The sequence below is a fragment of the Lampris incognitus genome, chromosome 1 (assembly GCF_029633865.1).
Source record: "Lampris incognitus isolate fLamInc1 chromosome 1, fLamInc1.hap2, whole genome shotgun sequence".
Lineage (NCBI taxonomy): Eukaryota > Metazoa > Chordata > Actinopteri > Lampriformes > Lampridae > Lampris > Lampris incognitus.
Window position 1 is genome coordinate 49,954,562 of NC_079211.1, and position 21,411 is coordinate 49,975,972.

Genomic DNA, 21,411 nt, shown 5'->3' on the forward strand with positions numbered 1-21,411 from the left:
CGTGCCGTTCGCGGCATCCATCGGGGGACCTTGTCCGCCGGCCATGGTGTCCGGGGCCAACACAGGCAGGATGCTACGCTGAGCGCCCGAATCAACTAGCAGCCGCCGGCCAGATAAGGCGTCCTTGATAAACAACAGCCTGCTGTTCTCGCCGGCGCTCATAGCTGCTATTGAGTGCCGGCCCTGGCGTTTCCTTGGATGCTGAAGCTGCATGGCGGGCGACACTGCTTGGCCCTGGCACCAAACCTGTTGTGGTAATAACACAACCCGCTGTCACGCTGGCAGCCACCGCAGCCGCGGTGCCCGCTGCGTCCTCCAGAGGCGGGGGCGAGGTCTGGGTGGGGAGCATCGCATGAATGAACTGCTTCCACACCCAGAGCGCGGTAGTCTTTGGTGGAGGAGAGGGGGGAGCTGGCTAGCGCGGTGCGCACAGGCCCTGGGAGCTGCCGCAGAAAAATATGAGTGAAATGAAGGAGGGGTCCGCCGAGCCCAAAACGGCCAACATCTTCTCCAGCAGCTCAGAAGGTTTGCTATCGCCGAGTCCGTTGAGTGACAACAGGTGATCCGCCTTCTCCATGTCCGACAGCTCAAAGAGCTGCAAAAGGAAGGCCTTGAGTGTGCCGTATTTCCCCACAGCCGGGGGGGCTTCCAGTAGCCCCATAGCTCGGGCCGTCGTCTGGGCATCCAATGCCGCCACCACATGGAAATACCTCGTAACATCCCGCGTTATTCCTCCCAGCTCGAACTGGGCTTCAATGTGCTGAAACCATGGCCGGGGACTGTGCTGCCAAAACTTGGGCAACTTCACCGTTGCTGCTGAGATGCTAGCGCTAACATGAGCCATACCGTTAATAGGGTGGCCATTTCCATAACACCAAAAAGGAGGACACTTTGCGGCATTTAGTGAAGCCAGAATAATCACGATATATATGACTCTGGTATACTCCCCACTACAATACAATTTTGTCCATGATAATGATAGTATCATGATATGGTGATTCTGAGATACTCTATTCATTGCAAGACAATTTAATCTATGATATATCACGATGTATGTGTAACAGAAGAGGACAAAATGTTCCTGAAAAGGCGAAGAGTATTTGTTCACAGTTTTTGTATTTATTCACTACTGTACGTTGTGGTGTCTGTTTCAAAACTGACAACTGAGTTGACAATATAACAACACACTGTCTACAACTTGTGCAACCTGTGCAAGTATTCCACTCATAAAATAATTAAAATAAAGGAGGGATAGAACTATGCCTCATCTTCTCAGTCAGTGCAAATTAAGTTTACATAAAAATAATAAAATAAATTAAACACAACTAAATGCAAAAAAAATTTACACTTTTCAGTTCTTAACAAGAATAAGCAACTTGTATTATGTAAACAAAAGAATGAGAGAGAAAAAACAACAATCATGCCACTGGTAGACATTTTAGAGTTAAGTATTTCTTACCAGTCACCACTGGTTGTATTTGACCACTGTGTTTCAGTCTTTTGGGGGCTTGTCTGCAGTGTCTTTGTCTGTGTGTCTGTGTGTGTGCAGCAGTCCACCTGTATTTTAATTGCTTTTTAAGTTCCTGTCCTCATATCCTGTTCTTCAATTTGGCCTCAGCAAATTCTACCTTCACCCTCTGCAGAAGCTCAGGACACAACAGCACCTCCAGGGTCATCATAGCCAAGCCTCCACTGCCCACGGGTCTGTTCATCTCCTGCAGGGAGTGGTACACATAAAAACACAGCAAAATACTTTTATCAGCCTTTAAAAAACTGTTTTGTTTTAAACCAAATACATACACATATTTCATATAACCCATTCATAAAATCAAAATGCTGCATTAGAATCAATTTGGCTTAAGAATTTCCTACAGGAAATTAGTGTATATTTGCTTAATTAAGTACAATACACAACAAACAAACTGTGATCAATATCAAGTGCATTCATATCATGTGAATGCCACTGACACAACATTATCTTAGTGGTATTTCTGATTTGTTAAATAACACATAAGACTTATGTACTCACCAAATAGTTGAATGTCTATCTGCAATACTTCTGCCCTTTTCTGGCTGCATCCAAGAGTTCTTTGATTCCAAGGAACTTCTGGTACATGTCTGTGCAGGGAAAGGTGAAATTGACACAAACTTGGAGCTCTAACTTGACACTGTCCACATCCAGATGATTCCTCTCGTTTCTCCATGCAGATGCCATCATTGAAAAGACTCGTTCTGTGTGTGCGTTGCTGCATGGGATGGAGAAAATATAGGCGCTGACCTTCCTGAGATTCACAAGTGGTACATCTGCTGTGGAAAACAGTTTCAGATATCGCTCCTCACTGTGGCAACTTTCCATTTCTGGAGAGTTGAAGGAAGCTTCCACCATGGCATATTCCTCATACAGTCCATCCATATCAATGTCTTTCAGATTGCAGGCCTGGACAGCATCACTGTATTCTTCAAATGACACAGCAGTTGTGAGGCCAAGCTTTGCCACTTTGCTATGAAAGCTGTTCTCAGAGAAGTCTTATCTTTCACTTATGTATTTCTTCGCTCTTTCATAGAAACCAAGAAAATCTGCCTCACATTTCTTCGCCAGGTTAGGAGGTAGCTGCTTGAGGTTGTTGTTCACAGTGAAGCCAAAGAACCTGTCTTTCAGCCTCCTCTCAAGTTTCTGTTTCAGTTCAGTCATTACCTTAAACACAGATGTTATGCTGAACGATTTCGCCTCAAGTGCTTCAATGCTGTCTGAGAACACTTTTAGAATATGACTGAGGAAAAGGAAATATGTCTCAGACACTTCGGTGCTTTCCTCTCCAAAGCATTTTCACAAAATCTTGGTGCATTCCTCCCCACCTTGATTCTGGAAGTAGCTGGTCAGGGGCTTCCAGTACTTCAGCATTCTGTGGAAGCAGGGACAACCACCTTGTGACGACGTGCCGCAGCAGGTTGCATTCATCCACCTCCACAAACTCACAGAACTCCTTCAACTGTGCCGTTCTGCTGGCTGACATGCTAAAATGGCTGTAAACCTTAAGCACCGCATTTTCAACATCAAAATCCAGGCTGTCTGCTGCATGTCGTGTTGCATTGTGTGGAATATGGGCTAAACAGTTTGCAGCCAGCACATCCTTGTGAACTAATTTCAACTTCTGATAAACACTGTTGTGTTTTCCATAGTTGACGCTGGCGTTGTCTGCTGCATATGCAGACATAGTTTTCACATCCAGACCAGACATCTCCAGTTTAGCCAGCAGTTGGTTTGTTATAGCTTCTGACGTTTCGTTGCTGTCACTGTAAAAATCCAACAGTGCATGTTGCACGCCTTCCACTAAGTGCAAATGTCTCAGTACAATCGGGAAACACTTGGTCGTACCTTTGTTTGATGCGTCGGTTGCCACTGAAAAAGGTAGATTGTTTTCTTCGATGCAATCTGCGTGTATCTGTACAGAGTAGGGTGCCAGGACATTCCCACACAAAGCCTCGGCTTCTGTTTTTCCACAGCTCATCCCCTTAGCTGTAGACGAGTCACTGAAGATCTCTGGGTCAACCTTCACTCCACAGTGCACCCTCCTGTATGACCGGGGATGCTTGTCTGCATGATGGACTTTACAAAGCTCTGCAGCGGAGATTTTGTCATCTTGTGGCGATGCAGCTTCTCGAAAAAACGACTTCATGGATGAGGTACCTGCGGCTCTTCTGTTGTATTTGTGTTTGTCAGTACCTGCATGTCTTTCAATGGCGCATTTCCCTTTGGTGCTCACGTCCACATCACAACGACAAAGCGCGCCAAAACCGTGGGACTCGCCCTTGCTGCTTTTGCCAACGAAGCCGGTGCTCTTTCCTCCATTCCGGGTTAAAGGAGCCGTCTTCCGTTTCGCCATTTCTGTTCTGTTAACGTAACGATGTGACGTAGAAGCACACGGAGACCTTGTTTACGTTTTTAACCAATCATATGTCAGATATTTATGACACGCCGGCTTTCAGCCAATCATGTGTTAGACCGGAGATCTTATCGTTATGCTGCGTTCCAGTGCAACTCCAAAAAGGAGGACAATTGGGTGTCCGGCTTGTGGCTGCGCCTGACGGAGGACAGGACATTGAAAAGCCGGATTGTCCGGCCTAAAGCCGGACATATGGCCACCCTACCGCCACCTTACCTTAGCATCACTCGGAGCCGGAGCGGTGTCGTCATCGCTTTGGGTCAACATGTTCGTTGTCAACGTGCGGGGTCACCAATGTGGGAGTGCAGGAATGAGGAGACGGAGAGACCGAGTCGAGTCAATTCCATTTACTCGCCACACAAAACAACACCGATACAGCACAATCTCTCCTAGCAACCAGATAGCCGCTAGGCTGCTGCTAACATGGCTCCACCCCGGAAACTCTAAGCAGTGCCTACGTCAGCACTCTAAATGTTTGCCTTAAAGGAGCAGCAGCCCCTGCTGAATCTACCATGAATTGTGTATCGCCAAAAGATCATTATTTACAGTGGTGTTTACCTTGTGTTTCTATCTGGATCCATCAGGACACAAAACCTTTACCCTCCTGTGTGTGTGTGTGTGTGTGTGTGTGTGTGTGTGTGTGTGTGTGTGTGTGTGTGTGTGTGTGTGTGTTGATATCTAGAGACCTAACATGTCATGTGTTCTCCACAGAGACCACCAGGAGAGGTCAGAGGTTCTCAGTGGTCAGTCTGTCCAGGAGCATCAAACAGACCTGGACTCCATATTTATGGTGTGTAAATGTACATCAACACCTTTTACTTCACCTACAAATGAAATGAAAAACAACCATTCTGGTCATAATGGTCGTCATGCTCCACTGTTTACATCAGTGGGTTTTAATCAATGACAGATGGGCTTGATGTTTTGTTCCATGAGTTTAACATGAAAGTTTAATTCATATACTGATTCATTTCCAGCTGCTCGAGGAGAACATAGTCACTTTTGTGAAGAAGGAGCTGAAGAGGTTCCAGAAGGTTCTGAGACCAGATTACCCAGAGTGCTTAGAGAGACAGAGGGAGGAGGAGGAGGAGCAGAGGAGGAGTGCCAAAGAGGCACTTCTGAAGATCACACTGCACTTCCTGAGGAGTATGAAGCAGGAGGAGCTGGCTGACTCTCTGGAGAGCAGTAAGAGACTCTTTATTCAAAAGCCTCAACACCATGTAAAGGGTCAGTAGAGGCAAAGTGGAAGGTGGAACTATTTTCAAACCCTGCAGAAAATGTAGATTTATCAAATGAGGTTAAGACAGTTTCCATATGGATGGTAAATGAAAAGAAATCTAATGGATAATCTGGTTAAACTATTGATTGGTTAATGTGGGTGTAAAATGCTGATGACATTGGTTCACATCAGAACAATAATACCAAAGAGATCTCTTACACATCATCACTGTTCCCATAATCCCAGTAAAGATCTCCTGACTAATACGTGGTTACTACAAGAGATGTGACAACATCCATCAAAATATTATTACAGTAGAAATTAATTATTACTGATGAACATGTTTTTTGTGGAAATGCATTTGGATAAATCTACCCTTATAAATTATATACATGTCTTCATTGTTTGTTTTAAATAAAACCTGCTTGTCCATCCACCAGTGATGAGCTGAATTGATACTATGGAGTTTGCTGAAGTTTCTGTTTCTCACATTTACAGTAACATCCACTCACTGATTCCCTGGTTTGTTTATTCAGAAACCCTTGTTCCCTTGTGCCTGAGTAACCTCAAAGCAGCTCTGAAGAAGAAGTTTCAGTGTTTGTTTGAGGGTGTTGCTAAACCAGGAGAGTCAACACTTCTGAATCAGATCTACACAGAGCTCTACATCGCAGAGGGAGGGAGTGGAGAGGTCAATAATGAACATGAGGTCAGACAGATTGAAACAGCATCCAGGAAACCAGCGAGACCAGAAACACCGATCAAATGTGAAGACATCTTTAAACCCTTACCTGGACAAGATAAACCAATCAGAACATTGATGACAAGGGGAGTGGCTGGCATCGGGAAAACAGTCTTAACACAGAAGTTCACTCTGGACTGGGCTGAAGACAAAACCAACCACAATATACACTTCACATTTCCATTCACGTTCAGAGAGCTGAATGTGCTGAAAGATAAAAAGTTCAGCTTGGTGGGACTTCTTCATCACTTCTTTATTGAAACCAAAGAAGCAGAAATCTGCAGCTTTGACGAGTTCCAAGTTGTGCTCATCTTTGATGGTCTGGATGAGTGTCGACTTCCTCTGGACTTCCAGAACAATGAGATCTGGACTGATGTCACAAAGTCCACCTCAGTGGACGTGCTGCTGACAAACCTCATCAAGGGGAAACTGCTTCCCTCTGCTCGCCTCTGGATAACCACACGACCTGCAGCAGCCAACCAGATCCCTCCTGAGTCGGTTGACATGGTAACGGAGGTGAGAGGGTTCACTGATCCACAGAAGGAGGAGTACTTCAGGAAGAGATTCAGAGATGAGGAGCAGGCCAGAAGAATCATCTCACACATCAAGACATCACGAAGCCTCCACATCATGTGTCACATCCCAGTCTTCTGTTGGATCACTGCTACAGTTCAGGATCACGTGTTGAGAACAGATGAGAGAGGAGAGATGCCCAAGACCCTGACTGAGATGTACATCCACTTCCTGGTGGTTCAATCCATCCAGGGGAATGTGAAGTATCATGGGAGATCTGAGACAGAGCCACACTGGAATACAGACAGCAGGAAGATGATTGAGTCTCTGGGAAAACTGGCCTTTGAACAGCTGGAGAAAGGCAACCTGATCTTCTATGAAGCAGACCTGACAGAGTGTGGCATTGATATCAGAGCAGCCTCAGTATATTCAGGAGTGTTCACACAGATCTTTAAAGAGGAGTGTGGGCTGTACCAGGACAAGGTCTTCTGCTTTGTCCATCTGAGTATTCAAGAGGTTCTGGCTGCTCTTTATGTCTTTCTCTCATTCATCAACACTGGAGTCAATCTGCTGTCAGCAACACAGTCAAAGTCCTGCAGGTCTAAACAACTTGGAGACAAACGTAAAAAAACAGACCTCTACCAGACAGCAGTGGACAAGGCCTTAGAGTCCAAACGGACATCTGGACTTGTTCCTGCGCTTCCTCCTGGGCCTCTCACTGGAACCCAATCAGAATCTCCTACAAGGCCTGCTGGGCAAGACAGGAAGTAAGTCAAAGACCAACCAGAAAACAGTCCTGTACATCCAGGAGAAGATCAGGGGGGCTCTCTCTCCAGAGAGAAGCATCAATCTGTTCCACTGTCTGAATGAACTGAATGACCATTCTCTAGTGGAGGAGATCCAGCAGTACCTGACATCAGGAAGACTCTCCACAGACCGACTCTCTCCTGCTCAGTGGTCAGCTCTGGTCTTCATCTTACTGTCTTCAGAAGAGGAGCTGGACGTGTTTGACCTGAAGAAATACTCTGCTTCAAAGAAGGGTCTTCTGAGGCTGCTGCCAGTGGTCAAAGCCTCCAAGACAGCTCTGTAAGTATATAGATTAGGCCTTTTAAAGTATTACGTCTATTATGTGTTATATTTTTTTCCTTTGGTGATAAAATATTGTTTAATTTCACGGATTATTGAAACTGTTATTGGGGTTACAGGTTCTAAAATCAAAAGTATTAAAGACATTAAAATGATAGAATAATTACAACTATTAAAACAGTAGTTGTAATAATTATAAGTAGCAGTAATCATAAAAGAAGCAGGTAGTAGTGGAATTAGCAGCAGTAGTAAAAGCAGTCATAGTAGTAGTAGCAGTAGTACTAGTCTAGTGGTAACAATAATATTAGTAGTCACAGTAGTAGTAGTAGTAGTACAAATTGTATTATAACAAGTAGCCGTCGCAGTTATAGTAGGACTAGTAGTAAGCAGTAATGGTACTCTCGTAGTTGTAATATTTTGTTATTTCCATGTTTAGACGAGTACTATAATAAAGTACTATTATCCAAACTGTTGTAATGATGAAAACAAGTAGTAAAATCATAAGTATTAACGCCATTAGATCGATCAAGTTGCCTTTTATATAGCGCGCACGTGTGTGTGTGTCCATTCAGGTTGAGTTCCTGTAATCTGTCAGAGAGAAGCTGTGAAGTTGTGTCCTCAGTTCTCAGCTCTAACTCCTCTAGTTTGAGAGAGCTGGACCTGAGTAACAATGATCTGCAGGATTCAGGAGTGAAGCTGCTCTCTGCTGGACTGGGGAGTCCACAATGTAGACTGGAAACTCTCAGGTCAGTATTCCTAAACCTCTACAACACAGGACCACTTCAGTCCTCATTTACATCCACTTTAATGGCAGTCAGTACATCCTAACCTGGGTGGTCTTTTCTCTGATTGGAGGAATTACAGACCAGTTGTAGTAACAAGCGCTGGTTCTACTTTCTACTACCTGTCAACCGCTTTCCATGAGCACATACACCAGCAAAGAGGTCATGTCAACACATTACAAATCAATACAGTTTGGTTTTCAGAAGAAAAAGTGAAATAGTCTAACAGGCATAGCAAGGCCTTCCTTCTGACCATATCCAACTACATATCTATAATTCATATTTCTTGTTTGAGTTTGCAGTGTGACTCTGTTTTCACCTGAAAAATACTGCACTGGTTAAGATTATATTGTAGTGTATTAAACACAACTTAAATACACATGTGCTTGTATGAACACATGAATGTGAGGTGGTAACCCTGTGTAGAGGTTCATGTTTTAGTGGTTTTGTCTGTCTTTTAAATGTGGAGGTACAGGCCACAGGTTCTGGGGGTGAAGAGCGACTTCATCTTCCTATTACAGACACGCTGTAGGAGTGAAGGAGGCATCACTTCCTCTGGCAGTGTGTTCACACTCACATCTCTACTATGACAAAAAGATGCATTGACCTCTGCAGCTCTCTGAGCACACAATATGTCCTCATCACTGTACCCCCCTAAGAACAAAACATGCCAGTGTGTTAATGACATCATCATATGATGTGTATTCATCACATGATCTATAAAGCTATGTGGTCCTTGTTCACTGCTGGGTTTGATACCTCTCTGTGGGGCTTCATGACTGTGTGTGTTGGCTCATTAATATCAGGATTTCCCTCAAAACTCCAGATGGTCAGTACACTCAGCCACATGCGCTCACATCACAGCTGTAAAGCATAAACTCTCATTTACATAGACTATCTGCTGTCAGAGAGGTCTGCTTGGAGCTGCCAGCAGCAGGGCCACAACACACACCTTTCTGGACCCCCACCATGTTAGACCACCCCTCATTATTAGAGATGGACAAATTCTTTACTGGAGGATCTTCTGGCAGAGATGGATGTCCTATCCTTTTAGTTCACTGTTTTATTTTTATTTTTGTTCAGTTTGGCGCAAATCATATAAAGTGTTAATGTGTTGTACAGTATGCACACATTCACACCACTGAAAGAGTAAGGACAGGGAATACTGACCACTTTGGATCATGTTTTATATTTAGTCTTGATTTGTGTCCAAGACCTCTTCATACAACTAGGGTTGCAGGTACTGTAAAGAATAACAAAGAAAAGTGTGCATACCAACATGGACCCTAGTCTGATCATGTGACCTGAGGTGACAGAGGACGTTGTTGACCACCGTCGTGATACAAGTTAACTCAGGTTGGGTTGGTTTGCTGGCAGCCATACCAACATGTACCCTGGCTCTGCCCAATGACAGAAGCTAAGCAAGTGTGGGCTTGGCTAGTACTTGGGTTGCTGCTGGATTTAGTTTTGGTGGGCCAGTAGGGGGCAGTCTTCCATCTTGGTCTAAAAAAAAAAAAGCCAACGCCCCAGTGCAGTGATGGGGACACAGTGGTGTAGGAGATGTCGTCCTTCTGATGAGACGTTAAAACCGAGGTCCTGACTCACTGTGGTCATTAAAGACCCCATGACACTTACAGCAAAGAGTAGGGGGTTCCCTGGTGTTCTGGCAAATTCCCCAGCCTGGCTCTCTCCATCTGGCCACCTAATCATCCCCCAGTATGATTGGCTCAATAGTTCCTCCCTCTCCACCTCAAGCTGATGTGTGGTGAGCATTCTGGTGTAAAATGGCTGCTGTGCATCATCCAGGTGGTGCTACACATTGGTGGTGGTTGAGGTGAGTTTCCCCCCTTCTCTGTGAAATGCTTTGGGTGTCCAGATAAAACCCTAAAAATATAATCCATTATTATTGTTTGGTTTAGTGAAGCTGAAACTTATTCAGGAATCTGATTATGTTGAACATGTTTCATGAGACACTCTTACACATCAACAGCTGAAAGAAAGTAATCTTTGTGTGTGTGTGTGTGTGTGTGTGTGTGTGTGTGTGTGTGTGTGTGTGTGTGTGTGTGTGTGTGTGTGTGTACATGTTTAGTTATCCTTGTGTGGACCAAATGTCCTCATTAGGATAGCAAAACCTGACAGCACCTACCTTGTGTGGACATTTCAGAGGCCCCCAAAAGGAAAAGGGTCTATTTTAGGGTTAGGACTTGGTTTTAGGGTTACGGTTAGAATTAGGGTTAGGTTAAGTTTAGGGTAAGGGTTAGGGGCAGGCGTGTTGTTATATTCTTTGGTAGAATAACCACACAACGTATTGCTCAACAACATTCAAAGAGTCAACCTAACCTACTGTTACTAGTGGCCTAAGAATACAGCGCTCTCTAGCGGTTGGCAGTATAGAACTCAATGTAATATAGGGTAACTAGATTACTGAACACAACATCCCCCCTTTACTTAAAATAATTGCTCGTCTTTGCATAACACTGTATCAATAACAATAACATCTACGTGTATTATTTCTTTACGCTATCACAACGTATAAGCTTTAACAACAAAAATGCTTATTAGTTTTTTTTCACGATAACCAGGGGTTTCCAGATGGCAATCACAATTATCTAATAGTGCTCACATTTAACCAAATAATCTCAGTATTTTTTCATTACCCATTTTACCAGATAACCACATTATTTTTCATTCACAGTAAGAACATGGTTTTTTTTTTCTTCTATGAAGTCTCATAGTCCTCCATTTCTCCACTGCCCAGACGCACGTAAGAGCCTCTTTCTCTACAGTGGAGTATTTCCTCTCTGTTGAAGTCAGTGAACGTGACGCAAACGCCACTGTGCGTTCTGTGTGGTCTGGATGCATCTGGGTGAACACAGCTCCCAGTCCGTAGTCAGAGGCGTCAGTTGAAATTATGGTTGGGAAGTCCGGATTGAATAGAGCAAGTGCCGGGCTGTCCACCAGCAGCTGTTTCACATTCAGGAAGCATTTCTGAGCCTCTTCAGTCCACTTGAATGTGCCCTCTTGTCGCAGACAGGCACGGAGAGGCTCTACCTCTGTAGCGTAGTTGGGTATAAACTTTGCATACCACGAGAGCATAACCTAGGAAGGAGCGGAGGCTGCCTGCATCTTTGGGAGCCGGGGCCTGAGTATTGGCCTGCAAGTGCTCTGTGTCAGGCTCGATGCCTTTTGCTGTCACCGGGTGTCCCAGGAACTTCAGACTGGCTTGGCGGAAGTGGCATTTCTTTTCGTTCAGCCGTAGGCCTGCTCCTTCCAGCCGTTGTAGGACAGTTTCCAGAGCTGTGTCATGCTCCTGTGCTGTGCACCCGTAGCAGATGACGTCATCCAGGTAGTTCTGAACATTAGGCACACCCTTCAACACCGTCTCCATCAACTTTTAAAAGGCTGAAGGGGCTGAAGCCAGGCCGTAGGGAACTCTGCAGAACCGAAACAGCCCATTATGTGTGATGAAAGCTGTTAAATCCCGACTTTCGGGATGTAGCAGCACTTGGTGATATGCACTCTCCAAATCAATAGCTGAGAACACAGTAGCACCTGTCAGTGTAGAGAGTAGTTCCTCCATGTGAGGAAGGGGGTAGCTATCCACTACAATCCCTTTGTTGGGTTCCCAAAGGTCCACACACATTCGAATCCCTCCTGTTTTCTTCTGTGTGACCACGATAGGTGAGATCCACGGTGAAGCATCGATGCGCTCTATCACACCAGCTGAGAGGAGACGATTCAGCTCCGCTGACACATCAGCTCGCACGGAGAAAGGAAGGCGTCTCAGTTTCTGACGCACTGGCACAGCGTCCAGTGACACCGTCACTTTATGCATGAAACCTTTTGCACAGCCTACGGTTGCAGGTGAGGCTGGCTGGGTGGTGAGACATCCCACTGACACTGCAGCGGCGGGCAGAGATGGAGGTGCTGCGGATGGCGGTATACCGCGTTACCTTCGATGCGCAGGCAGAGAGCGGATATGAGGTCTCTCCCCATAAGTGCAGTCCCTGAGTCCACTACATAGAAGCTGGCTGGCCCTTTTTTACCATCCATGTGAACAGTCGCTTCCATGCAGCCCAGCACGTTGTTAGGGGTCCGTGAGTATGTCACTAGACGGACTGAGGATTGTTGTAGAGGAGCTTCTTTGAAGTGCTCCTCGTAGATGCATCAAGGTAAAACAGACACTGAAGCACCAGTATCCACTGTTAGTTTCACTGTCTTCACCACTTTTGCTGTTTGAATGTCCACTGAACACTGTATCTTATCAGGGGTGTCTGTTCCTTCCACAAGCAGGAGTGTATATTCAGGCATTTCAACCTCCTTCACTGAATGAGTCTGCTGAGACTGCTTACACACACGGGCAAAGTGTCCTTTTTTATTGCAACCTCTGCATGTTGCGTTTGCAGCTGGACATTCCTGTGAGTTAGCAAGGTGTTTCTCTGAACCACACCGGTAGCAGGTACGTGAGGAGGAGGCTGTAGCAGATTTCTGAGCAGACTTTGCATATGCACCCTTGTGTGGCTTTCCCTGGCCGCGTGCAGTTTTCTGGGTCTGCACAACTTGTACTGGTATTTGCTGCTGACCTGCCATAGACTTAGCTTGTAGGGTAGCTGCTTCACATTGAGTAGCTATGGTAACAGCATCAGCTAATGTCAGCCTTGTCTTTAGCAGTAACCTCTCTCTAATGCGAGGGTTAGCTACATGCTCCACGAGCTGATCTCGAATCATGTCATCCGAGTTTGGAAATTCACACGTTGCAGCCAGTTCCCTTAGTGCAGCAATGTATTGCACTATGGATTCTTGTGCTCCCTGCACACTTTTTCTGAAAGCATGCCGCTCCACAACCACATTCACCGTCGGCGTAAAAGGGCCCTGTAATGCCGTAATGGCGGATGCTAAATCCTGACCTGTGTCCGGCAACGTGTGGAAGACCCGCTGCCCTTCCGAGCCCAAACAATGCAGAAGTAGTGCTCTTTTCCTTGCCTCAGGCCACGTGCTTCCACTTGCATTGATCACGAGAAAGTAATTCTCGAACATCTTCACCCACGTGTTGAAAAGTATCGCCGGTTCTCCCGGGCACGGCAAAGAAAGGTCTGGAAACGGTGCATTGGCCATCTTGTCCGTTTTAAAGTATGCAGGTCCGTCTCGTCGCCAATTTGTTATATTCTTTGGTAGAATAACCACACGAAGTATTGCTTAATGAACTTTACTAAAAGAATTGCAAGGCAGACCGTTAGCTTCCAACATGCTCCGACAGGTTCTCAGCAGCAACTAACAACAACATTCAAAGAGTCAACCTCACCTACTGTTACTAGTGGCCTAAGAATACAGCGCCCTCTAGCGGTTGGCAGTATAGAACTCAATGTAATATAGGGTAACTAGATTACTGAACACAACACGTGTAGTTTGGGTGGTTAAGGTTGGGTTAAGGGCTAGGAAATGAATGTAGTCAATGAGGGGTCCAAACAAGGATAGTGAAACCAGACTGTGTGTGTCTGTGTGTCCATTCAGGTTGTGTTACTGTAATCTGTCAGAGAGAAGCTGTGAAGTTATGTCCTCAGTTCTCAGCTCCAACTCCTCTAGTGTGAGAGAGCTGGACCTGAGTAACAATGATCTGCAGGATTCAGGAGTGAAGCTGCTCTCTGCTGGACTGGGGAGTCCACAATGTAGACTGGAAACTCTCAGGTCAGTATTCCTAAACCTCTACAACACAGGACCACTTCAGTCCTCATTTACATCCACTTTAATGGCAGTCAGTACATCCTAACCTGGGTGGTCTTTTCTCTGACTGGAGGAATTACTTATTGTAGATGTTCCAATAGTTGTTGAAGTTTTTACAATTACAATAGTTTTTATAAGTACAATAAGTACAATATGTATTCACGAGTAAAATAATAGTAATAACAATAGTTTGATAAGTTATTGTTTGTACAAACAGCAACACCAAAAATGGTCATTAGTAGAAATATGAATAGTAGTAGTAGCAATTGTATTGGTTGTAACTGTAGCAGTACAAGTAATAGTAGTAGTAGCCAGTAGGGGGCAGCCTGTCCACTGGAGCTGGCAGCAACAATGCTCCTGTACAGTGAGAACGGCCCCTGTGCAGTTCGAGGTGACGTTCTTCATATGAGACGTTAAATGAGGTCCTGACTCACTGTGGTGGTAAAAGATGGCATGACATCTTTCATAATGAGCAGGGGACTTACAGACATCACTGGTTAAATATCCAATCAGGTCATTACCTTCAAGACCACCTGACCATCCCTCCTACCTGATTGGCTGGACTAAACCTTTGTGTCCTGCTCTTTATAACCAATGTGTGGTGAGTGTTCTGCTTCACATTGGCAGCCGTCTCATCATACACGTGTACTCTAAACAGTGCTGGTTTTAACTGCAATAGTAGTAGTAGCAGTAGTGCTTGTAGTAGCAGTAATCGCAGTATGGTAATCTCAGTATCATTGTGATTAGTAGTGGTAGCAGTAGTGGTAGCAGTAGTATAAGCAGTGACAGCATCAGTAGCAGCAGCAGAAGTAATGGTAGATGTAGTATGAACAGTAGTCAGGTGACAGGCATGGACACAAGTCCATGAATACTGGGACGGCGTCCAGCGCTTTACCTGTGCCCCGTCCACAGGGTTAGTGTTGTGTCAGGAAAGGCTTCTGACCTAAAATTTTACCAAATCATTTTGCGGATTGACAAGACCGTACCGGATCGGTTGAGGCCCGGGTTAACAATGGGCACCATTGGTGCTGTGTCCTCACAGGGTACCAAACTGTAAAATCCACTGTGGCGACACCCGAGAAACAGGGAACAAGCCGAAAGAAGGAGTAGTATGAACAGTAGTAGTAATTGGAATTGGGTTTCTAAAAGCAGTTGGAGTAATAGTAGTTGTAGTTGTAGCAGTAGTAGTAATAGTATTGTAGTAGTAGTAGTAGTATTATCAGTGTTACCAGTATTAGTACAAAGTAATGGGAGTCTTTTCTAAATGTTCAGTGGTAATTTCTACTGGACTGAAACTGGGTATATGATCTTATACAATACCAGTCAACAGTTTGGACACACCTACTCAGTCTCATAGTAGGATGTTTCTTTATTTTTACTAAATGAAAATACTTTTTGAGCTGGAGGACATTTTATAATATATTCGTTAAATTCAAATTTGTTTTAAAAAGAGATTCAGATATAGGAACACTTTTGACTGGTACTGTATATGAAGTGACTGGTACTGTATATGTAGTGACTGGTACTGTATATGAAGTGACTGGTACTGTATATGAAGTGAGTGGTACAGTATATGAAGGGACTGGTACTGTATATGAGTGGACTGGTACTGTATATGTAGTGACTGATACAGTATATGAAGTGACTGGTACTGTATATGTACTAACTGGTACTGTATATGAAGTGAGTGGTACAGTATATGAAGTGACTGGTACTGTATATGAAGTGACTGGTACTGTATATGTAGTAACTGGTACTGTATATGAAGTGACTGGTACTGTATATGTAGTGATTGGTACTGTATATGTAGTAACTGGTACTGTATATGAAGTGAGTGGTACTGTATGTGTAGTAACTGGTACTGTATATGTAGTAACTGGTACTGTATATGAAGTGACTTGTACTGTATATGTAGTGATTGGTACTGTATGTGAAGTGAGTGGTACAGTATGTGAAGTGACTGGTACTGTATATGTAGTAACTGGTACTGTATATGAAGTTACTGGTACTGTATATGTAGTAACTGGTACTGTATATGAAGTGAGTGGTACAGTATGTGAAGTGACTGGTACTGTATATGTAGTAACTGGTACTGTATATGTAGTGACTGGTACTGTATATGAAGTGACTGGTACTGTATATGTAGTAACTGGTACTGTATATGTAGTGATAGGTACTTTATATGTAGTAACTGGTACTGTATATGAAGTGACTGGTACTGTATATGAAGTGACTGGTACTGTATATGAAGGGACTGGTACTGTATATGTAGTGACTGGTACTGTATATGAAGTGACTGGGTGGATTCGTGGCCCACCAGGGTGAACGTTCGGGGGTTTGACTCCCTCTAAAAAACAACTGAGTTTGTGTCTCAGAGGCAGCAGGATCTCAAACCCAGATGAGAGAAACATCTACTTACTGAGAACATCTGCTTGCCAGATGTTTTCATTTTGTGTCTCTTTTTATGTCTGTACTTTCACTTCATATAAAGTACACACAGAGTAGTAACCGCAGTAGCAAAGTAGTAGCAGTAGTAACAGTAGTTGTAATAATCGTAGTAGGTAGCAGTAATCATTGTACTAGTAGCAGCAGTCGAATTGGAAGTAGCAACAGTAGTAGTAGTACTAGTAGTAGTATTCGCAGTTGTAGTGGGATAAGTAATAAAAGTGGCAGCAATCATAGTACTCTTGTAGTAGTAACCATTTGTAATATCGGTGTTCAGATGAGTGCTGTCATAAAGTACTATTATCCAAACTGTTGTAATGATGACAACAGGTAGTAAAATCAAAATTAGTAAAGCAAATAGTATATGATAGAATGATATAGTTGGTGTGTGTGTGTGTGTGTGTGTGTGTGTGTGTGTGTGTGTGTGTGTGTGTGTGTGTGCGTGTGCGTGTGCGTGTGTGTGTGTGTCCATTCAGGTTGAGTTCCTGTAATCTGTCAGACAGAAGCTGTGAAGTTGTGTCCTCAGTTCTCAGCTCCAACTCCTCTAGTGTGAGAGAGCTGGACCTGAGTAACAATGATCTGCAGGATTCAGGAGTGAAGCTGCTCTCTGCTGGACTGGGGAGTCCACAATGTAGACTGGAAACTCTCAGGTCAGTATTCCTAAACGTGTAAAACACAGGACCCCTTCAGTCCTCATTTACATCCACTTTAATGGCAGTCAGTACATCCTAACCTGGGTGGTCTTTTCTCTGATTGGAGGAATTACTTGTTGTAGATGCTTCAATAGTTGTTGAAGTTTTTACAAGTACAATAGTTTTTATAAGTACAATAAGTGCAATATGTATTCAAGAGTAAAATAACACTAACGATAATACTTCAATAAGTTATTATAAGTACAAACAGCAACACCAAAAATTGTCATTAATAGAAATCTGAATATTAATAACGGAAATCGTAGTAGTTTTAACTGTAGCAGCAGCAGCAATGCTCCTATACAGTGAGAAAGGACCTTGTGCAGTTCCAGGTGACGTTCTTCATATGAGACGTTAAATGAGGTCTTGACTCGCTGTGGGGGTAAAAGATGGCAGGACATCTTTCATAAAGAGCAGGGGACTGACAGACGTCACTGGTTAAATATCCAATCAGGTCATTACCGTCAAGACCACCTGACCATCCCTCCTACCTGATTGGCTGGATTAAACCTTTGTGTCCTGCTCTTTATAACCAATGTGTGGTGAGTGTTCTGCTTCACATTGGCAGCCGTCTCATCATACATGTGTACTCTAAACACTGGTGGTTTAACTGCAGTAGTAGTAGTAGTAGTACTTGTAGTAGCTGTAATCGCAGTATGGTAATCTCAGTATCATTGTGATTAGTAGTGGTAGCAGTAGTAGTAGTAGTAGTACTTGTAGTAGCGGTAATTGCAGTATGGTAATCTCAGTATCATTGTGATTAGTAGTGGTTGCAGTAGCGGTAGCAGTAGTACTTGTAGTAGCAGTAATCGCAATATAGTAATCTCAGTATCATTGTGATTAGTAGTGGTAGCAGTAGTTGTAGCAGTAGTATAAGCAGTGACAGCATCAGTAGCAGCAGCAGAAGTAATGGTAGATGTAGTATGAACAGTAGTCAGGTGACAGGCATGGACACAAGTCTATGAATACTGGGACGGCGTCCAGCGCTTTACCTGTGCCCCGTCCACAGGGTTAGTGTTGTGTCAGGAAAGGCTTCTGACCTAAAATTTTACAAAATCATTTTGCAGATTGACAAGACCGTACCGGATCGGTCGAGGCCCGGGTTAACAATGGGCACCATTGGTGCTGTGTCCTCACAGGGTACCGATGGAAACTGTAAAATCCACTGTGGCGACCCCCGAGAAACAGGGAACAAGCCGAAAGAAGGAGTAGTATGAACATTAGTAGTAATTGGAATTGGGTTTCTAAAAGTAGTCGGAGCTGTAGTAGTTGTAGTTGTAGCAGTAGTAGTAATAGTATTGGTGGTAGTAGTATTATCAGTGTTACCAGTATTAGTACAAAGTAATAGGAGTCTTTTCTAAATGTTCAGTGGTAATTTCTACTGGACTCAAACTGGGTATATGATCTTATACAATACCAGTCAAAAGTTTGGACACACCTACTCAGTCTCATAGTAGGATGTTTCTTTATTTTTACTAAATGAAAATACTTGTTGAGCTGGAGGACATTGTACAATATATTTTTTAGATTCAAATTTGTTTTAAAAAGAGATTCAGATATAAGCAGACTTTTGACTGGTACTGTATATGTAGTGACTGGTACTGTATATGTAGTGACTGGTACTGTATATGAAGTGACTGGTACTGTATATGTAGTAACTGGTACTATATATGTAGTAACTGTTACTGTATATGAAGTGACTGGTACTGTATAGTATATGAAGTGACTGGTACTGTATATGTAGTGACTGGTACTGTATATGTAGTGACTGGTACTGTATATGAAGTGACTGGTACTGTATATGAAGTGACTGGTACTGTTTATGAAGTAACTGGTACTGTATATGAAGTGACTGGTACTGTTCATGAAGTGACTGGTACAGTATTTGAAGTGACTGGTAATGTATATGAGGGGACTGGGTGGATTCCTGGTCCACCAGGATGGATGTTAGGGGGTTTGATTCCCTCTGAAAAAGACCTGAGTTTGTTTCTCGGAGGTGGCAGGTCACAAACCCAGATGATAGAAACATCTACTTACTGAGAACATCTGCTTGCCAGATGTTTTCATTTTGTGTCGGTTTTCTGTTTTATTTTGACCCTCTATTTATCTCTGTACTTTCACTTCATATAAAGCACACACAGAGTGGTAACGGTGTTACCAAAGTATTAGCAGTAGTAACAGTAGTTGTAATAGTCGTAGTAGGTAGCAGTAATCATTGTACTAGTAGCAGCAGTTGAACTGGAAGTAGTAACAGTAGTAATAATAGTAGTAGTAGTAATATTCCCAGTAGTAGTGGGACGAGTAATAAAAGTGGCAGCAATCATAGTACTCGTGTAGTAGTAACCATTTGTAATATCTGTTCAGATGAGTGCTGTCCTAAAGTACTATTATCCAAAATGTTGTAATGACGACAACAGGTAGTAAAATCAAAAGTATTAGAATATGATAGAATGATATAATTGTTTGTGTGTGTGTGTGTGTGTTGTCCATTCAGGTTGAGTTCCTGTAATCTGTCAGACAGAAGCTGTGAAGTTGTGTCCTCAGTTCTCAGCTCCAACTCCTCTAGTGTGAGAGAGCTGGACCTGAGTAACAATGATCTGCAGGATTCAGGAGTGAAGCTGCTCTCTGCTGGACTGGGGAGTCCACAATGTAGACTGGAAACTCTCAGGTCAGTATTCCTAAACGTGTAAAACACAGGACCCCTTCATTCCTCATTTACATCCACTTTAATGGCAGTCAGTACATCCTATCCTGGGTGGTCTTATTGTGATTTATTAATTCTTGCTGCCGTGCTGAGAAAGAACTAGCCAGAGACCTCTCAATGTTTCACGTGATTGGCTGTTTGCCATAAACCTCGTGCTCTTATGTGCATGCACATGGGGATTAATCCTGGTGTGATCATGTGACCTGAGTTGACAGAGGAAGTTGTTGACCACCGTCGTGATACCAGTTAACTCAGATTGGGTTGGTTTGCTGGCAGCCATACCAACGTGTACTCTGGCTCTGCCCAATGACAGAAGCTAAGCAGGTGTGGACTTGGCCAGTATTTGGATGGCAGACCTCCTGGGAAAACTGAGTACTGAGTTGCTGCTAGAATTGGTGTTGGTGGGCCAGTAGGGGGCAGTTGTCCCTGTGGTCCAAAGAAACAAGCCAGTGCAGTGATGGGGACACAGTGCTGTAGGAGATGTGGTCCTTCTGATGAGATGTTTAAACCCGAGGTCCTAAAAATATAATCCATTATTATTGTTTGGTTTAGTGAAGCTGAAACTTATTCAGGAACCTGGTTATGATGAACATGTTTCATGAGACACTGTGTGTGTGTGTGTGTGTGTGTGTGTGTGTGTGTGTGTGTGTGTGTGTGTGTGTGTGTGTGTGTGTGTGTGTGTGTGTGTGTGTGTGTGTGTGTTTTCATGCTGTCGGGCTGTTTGGTCACAGAGGAAGGTTGTTCCTCTCTGCTCTCAGCTCTGAGCTCCAACCCCTCCCATCTGAGAGAGCTGGACCTGAGCTACAACCAGCCAGGAGACTCAGGAGGGAAGCTGCTCTCTGCTGGACTGGAGGATCCACACTGGAGACTGGACACTCTCAGGTATGCACAGGCTGGATGACACTCACTCATCATGTCTTCTACAAGGATTTTCTCCTCCTACTCTGATGCTGGATCAGACTGGTTCTTCTGTAACAGTGGACAGGACTGATACTGGATGGAGGTTTATTAGATGGAGGATGTGCTGGTGTGACTGTGTTTCTCCTCCACCCCCAGGCTGGACCATGCTGGAGTGTGCAGGTTGACACCAGGTGTGAGGAAGTGTAAGTGTGTGTTTAGTTTCTTCATGAGAACAAAGTAGATCACATTCAGCTGTTTAGATGGAAAGTGCGTCCACACAGCAGTGTGTGATATCCATTCATTCACATCCTACTGGGATGAAGAGGATGGTGGACATGATGTGTCTTCATCACACTGCTGAGAAATTAACAGTCATTAGGTCTCATTTATCAAGGAACTTCAACACTAATGTGGGTGTGGTTCCTTCATACTGAGGTTTCTACATGAAAAGTGGATTTATCAACTTTTTCACACATCTGACAGAAATGTATGAAAACCTGAGACCACACGTAAGATGTGTGTCCACTCCTCACTTCTACTTTTATGCAGAAACTTTCACTTTTATTCATTAAGTAGTCTTTTTTGAACAGACTTTGTCCTCTAATATGGAAATATGAAGAAAGATGAACAAAAGACTTGAGAAAAACATGTTTGCAAACAATATTG

At 43.8% G+C, this 21,411-nt stretch overlaps 2 protein-coding genes across 2 annotated transcripts in view; one reads left to right on the forward strand and one right to left on the reverse strand.

Moving 5' to 3' along the window:
• The window catches only part of LOC130110628 (NACHT, LRR and PYD domains-containing protein 12-like), a 571,318-nt gene that overhangs the window by 66,457 nt on the left and 483,450 nt on the right, over positions 1–21,411 (reverse strand).
• Positions 1–21,411, forward strand: part of LOC130106730 (protein NLRC3-like) — a 29,675-nt gene that overhangs the window by 6,601 nt on the left and 1,663 nt on the right. The window contains 7 exon segments of the mRNA XM_056272964.1: positions 4,656–4,726; positions 5,697–7,086; positions 7,088–7,501; positions 8,074–8,247; positions 16,926–17,099; positions 20,554–20,727; positions 20,902–20,948. Of these exon segments, the coding sequence (XP_056128939.1) occupies positions 4,656–4,726; positions 5,697–7,086; positions 7,088–7,501; positions 8,074–8,247; positions 16,926–17,099; positions 20,554–20,727; positions 20,902–20,948 (2,444 nt within the window).